Source organism: Oratosquilla oratoria, chromosome 10 (genome assembly GCF_046742065.1).
Source record: "Oratosquilla oratoria isolate Oo_2021 chromosome 10, ASM4674206v1, whole genome shotgun sequence".
In the NCBI taxonomy this organism is placed as follows: domain Eukaryota; kingdom Metazoa; phylum Arthropoda; class Malacostraca; order Stomatopoda; family Squillidae; genus Oratosquilla; species Oratosquilla oratoria.
In genome coordinates this window covers 60,962,152-60,967,151 of record NC_134786.1, presented here as the reverse complement: position 1 = coordinate 60,967,151, position 5,000 = coordinate 60,962,152, and the positions used below count along the sequence as shown (strand labels likewise).

Below are 5,000 nucleotides of genomic sequence, written 5' to 3'. Positions count from 1 at the left end.
GTTGGGTCATAGGGGGGAGCTGCTACAGCACCCAGCGAAATGAGCTTTATATATAAACCCAAGACTTCTTATGTTCTCTCCTTGCAAAGACATTTTTTGTTGACTGGGTTTAACCCGTAGAGAGATACTTAAATTTGGATTTAACCTTTACATAGTTCAATTGACTCATTTGAGACTTGATGTCTCCTGTGTTATTAAACTTGTCTTCTTGGGGGCGATGGCGGTGGGCAAGGAGCCTACTCCATGAGGCTCTGAGTACCTGCGGCCGAAGCCATCTTTGCCCTGTTATGCGCTTTAGGGGCTACTGGGGAACAGGTGGTAAAAGTCATTGCATCTGGGAATCGGAGAGGAGTGCAGGATTCGAACCCACAACTAAGCGAATGCGAGGCTTTGGGTACTGTTGGGGGGGGGGAAGGTAATTTACAATCACTGCTGTGAATCGTAGAGGAATGTGAGATTCGAGTAAGCGAATGAGAGAACATCACGATTCAAACCAAGCGGGGATTTGTAAAAATAAGTGTTAATGATTGATGAATACATGTTACGTTGTGCTCCGTGTCTCATTGTTGATGTCATCCGTTCCAGGTAATCACTTGGTTCTTCGGATAAACGGGAGGCAGTTAACAATGGCCTCTGTTGTTGGTGCGTGGTTTTTGTTATTGGCGTGTCGTTTTCTCCAGATAACCGAGATGAACTGAACAACAGCTGTTTTTATTGTTTGTTTTGTTGTTGCTAAGCGGCTACCAACAAGGTTACAACCTCGCCAGAACAGTTATAGAAGATTATAACTCGAAACCGTTGAATGTGGACAGAGGTAGGACATAGAGACAGACGTCTTATTTTGATAGAGAAGTTCGTTACCAAATTGCACCAGAATGAAATGGCCTCTGCCTAGCGCCATTTGTTGTTGTTGTTGTTGTTGTTGTTGTTGTTGTTGTTGTTTTCGTTGTTGTTGTTGTTGTTGTTCTTTTCGTTTTTGTTTGTTACTTGTTTTGTTCTTTTGCATTTTATCGTTGTTTTTATTTGTTATTGGTGGTGATATTACTAATGATTTTGTTGTTGGCGGTAGTGGCGTTTTTGTTATTATTGTTTTGTTGTTTTTGTTGTTTTTATTGTTTCTGTTATTTTTGTTGTTTTTGTGTTTTCTGTTATTGTTGTTGCTATTGTTGTAATGTTGTTTGTTGTTTTTTGTTATTGTCATAATTGTTTTTGTTGTAGTTATTCTTTTAGTTGTTGTTGCTGTTATATTTTTGTTGTTGCTATTGTTGTCGTTTCTCTTGTCATTATTGTCGTTGCTCTTGTCATTATTGTCGTTAATGTCGTCATTGCCATTGTTACTGTTGTCATTGTGGTCATTATTGTTGTTTCCAGCTTATTAAGGTCACGTGACTTGGGTTAGGGTTGCTCCGGGCAGAATCTGCGACGCCTCGCGGGAACTTCTGCAACAACAAAAAACAGCGACTCGCTTGATCGCTGAAGCGAAGAGAATATGGAATTTCATTAAGTCGTTCACGACCGCCCTTCCTTCCCCCTTTTCTTGCGAGGTTCTAGTATCTCGCTTAACTGACCAGTGCTTAGGTCGGCTTCCGTTTCTCTCTGACTACATACCTCTCTAATCTCTCTCTCTCTCTCTCTCTCTCTCTCTCTTTTCTCTATCTCGCTTTCCCTCTCCCTTCCTCCACCTGTGTATATTTCCCCTCCCTCCCTCCCTCTCTCTCTCTCTCTCTCTCTCTCTCTCTCTCTCTCTCTCTCTCTCTCTCTCTCTCTCTCTCTCTCTCTCTCTCTCTCTCTCTCTCTCTCTCTCTCTCTCTCTCTCTCTCTCTCTCTCTCTCTCTCTCTCTCTCTCTCCCCCTATTTCCACCAATGTATCTTTCTCTCTCTCTCTCTCTCTATTTTGTTCTCTTTCTCCGTCTCTCTTTATCTCTATCTCTGTCTATCTATTAGTGTGTGATATATGTTTGCGTGTGTGTGTGTGTGTGTGTGTGTGTGTGTGTGTGTGTGTGTGTGTGTGTGTTTACTTAACTGTAATATACAGGAAAGGAGCAACGCCTTTAGGTTCCTGTCTCTTAGTGTGTGTGTGTGTGTGTGTGTGTGTGTGTGTGTGTGTGTGTGTGTGTGTGTGTGTGTGTGTGTGTGTGTGTGTGTGTGTGTGTGTGTGTGTGTGTGTGTGTGTGTGTGTGTGTGTGTGTGTGTGTGTGTGTGTGCGTGCGTATGTGTGTGTGCGTGCGTGTTGAGTCGATGTAAATGAGCTTTGTTATTTATTAAAAAGTTACAGTTCCCATTTTCTTTGAAGCAATCTTAAAGGCCGCACAACTTACTACAACAGAAACAACATAATACAATAAATAAATAGATAAATAAGCAAATAAAAGTGAACGAATGAATAAATAAATAAATCAATGAAAAATAAATCAATGAAAAATAAAAATGTTACGGCAATATACATGGGACTGCCATGGGAATTAACCGTAAGCGGCCCACACACTCGACACAACAAAAGACAGAAGTAAAACATCTTTAAGACGTGACTGGGAATTAGAAACACTTTATTCCTGACTGGTTTCGCAGATAAACTTTCTCAAAGGAAACTGACCAGGAATAAACTCAGACTAAGATTCTTATGATTCGTCTTCTCACACACGTCAACTTGTCAGAATGTCTCAACAGAATATTTGTACCTTTGAAGAGAAATCTACTAGTCATTCAACAAACAGAACAAGAGAAACCTGAAACAATTTGTTAACAACAGCATGTGTTTATGCGCGCACGTGTGTGCGTGTGTGTGTGTGTGTGTGTGTGTGTGTGTGTGTGTGTGTGTGTGTGTGTGTGTGTGTGTGTGTGTGTGTGTGTGTGTGTGTGTGTGTGTGTGTGTGTGTGTGTGTGTGTGTATGTGTGTGTGTGTGTGATTTACCATGGTCTTGGATCGCGTGTTGGACTCGTGATTGACAGCTATTTCCCTTCCGGAAGAGAGCTCAGAGCTCATACACGACCGATCTATGGGTAATGATGTGACCTTACACGCACGCACACACACACACACACACACACACACACACACACACACACACACACACACACACACACACACACACACACACACCCAACTCCCCGCCCACGAGAATTGGAGTAACGACACGCAGCGCAGCGATACTGAAATTATTTCAGTCCTGGGCGGGATTCGAACCCGGAACGCCGTAGTGGCGGCCGGGAACTCTACCACTGCGCCATCAAGTCGTGTGTGTGTGTGTGTGTGTGTGTGTGTGTGTGTGTGTGTGTGTGTGTGTGTGTGTGTGTGTGTGTGTGTGTGTGTGTGTGTGTGTGTGTGATTCTATATATACATGCATATTCTACTTACATGTGTATGAATCCATTGTGTGTAAAACACTTTTTCCCTTGACGTCTTGAGGTCAAATATTATGTCTTCCTTTTAGTCTTCTTCTTCGCCCGTTCCCTTCTGACAAAAAGCCAAAAAAATAGGACACTTTTTGTCCTTTTTTCACTTCGTAAATCCTCGTCTCTACGCCATACGGCGGGAAATGATGATGAAATTCCTGGAAAGTATTTTTCCTGTTTCTCTCTCTCTCTCTCTCTCTCTCTCTCTCTCTCTCTCTCTCTCTCTCTCTCTCTCTCTCCACCAGAACTTTCTTCAGTCAGTCAAGATGGTTTTGTAAACAATGGACCATTCTGAAAAGAGAAACATGGAAAATATGTCACTAAACACGTAAGAAATGTCATATTTAGATACATTTGTTTATACATTTTTTTATCAAATGTGTCATTTTTATCTTCGTCGTCGTTAGATGAAAAAATAACCATAAAAATCATTTCAAATCAAACAAATGAATTGCATTCCGTTCATAGTATTTCTCTCCTGGTCGAGTATTTGGTGTGTTTCTATAGTTCAGATGATTTTTGTCAACAAATATGATGATAACAGAAACCCTCTCCCCCTCCGCTCCTCCTCTCCTTCCTGGTGACGTCATCGCGTTTGCTGATCTCGCATTCGCTTAGTTGTGGGTTCGAGTCCCTCACACCTCTCCGATTCCCAGCAGTGACTGTCAGTGACCTGCCCCACCCCCCAACAGTCCCAGAATTGCATATACATAGGGCAAAGGTGACGGCTTCGGCCGCAGTTACTCAGTTTCTTCGATCCTGATTTAGATTCAGATACTAGGAAAGTGGTTGGATTCTCTTTGAGATCGACTCTTCCTCTTCAGTCGACTGTTATTTGTCACTGGAGCCGCTGAGGTTTCTCTCTCAATCAACAGTGCCCCGATTGTGTCTTCTCTTTGTGGCTCGGGACACTTATCTCCAATGAATAAGATGTTTTGACAATACAAAGCAAACCAGCTAGGTTCTCGCAGTCACAGACACTGTGTAGAGATAATTGGCTTGCAAATATGCAGGTCCTTCAAGTGGATGAATATATACACATACATATACATACATATATATATATGTGTGTGTGTGTGTGTGTGTGTGTGTGTGTGTGTGTGTGTGTGTGTGTGTGTGTGTGTGTGTGTGTGTGTGTGTGTGTGTGTGTGTGTGTGTGTGTTTAGAAAGCAGTCTACCCCGATTGACGTCATGAGTACGCCAATGTGTATGTATACATATATACATATCTACATTCTTTTTTCATTGTTGAATATTGGATACATTGCTTTATACTGCATTTCGCTAAACCAAAGTGTTTTCGGATTTTGTAAATACAATCGTATGAATGCACGAAGGATACTGGGTACATCGCTTTATACAATAGTTTTCTAATAGTATTATTTTTATAAATAAAACTGATCGAATACAACATAGTTATACTATAGTAGATAGTTTGGGAAATATAATTCCGACTATGTCTAGATTCTATGACTAAGTTAGCAAGATCATGCCCCTCCCATCCACAACCACCGTACAGTCTAGTTAAAAAAAATTGATACAACTTATTATTCCACCATTCAGATATAATGCTTGTCGTTGACTTTGTTGTCTATTTCTCTATACGG

At 41.4% G+C, this 5,000-nt stretch overlaps 1 protein-coding gene across 2 annotated transcripts in view; it reads right to left on the bottom strand.

Annotated features, from left to right (window-relative positions):
• Positions 1–5,000, bottom strand: part of LOC143029263 (uncharacterized) — a 65,412-nt gene that overhangs the window by 45,424 nt on the left and 14,988 nt on the right. The window contains exon 2 of one of the 2 annotated variants that reach the window (XM_076191968.1): positions 3,356–3,684. The exons of the other annotated variant lie outside the window; for it this stretch is intronic. Coding sequence (XP_076048083.1) covers positions 3,356–3,371 — 16 coding nt within the window. The 5' untranslated portion in view covers positions 3,372–3,684. The remainder of the gene's footprint in view (positions 1–3,355; positions 3,685–5,000) is intronic. 2 annotated transcript variants of the gene reach the window in all.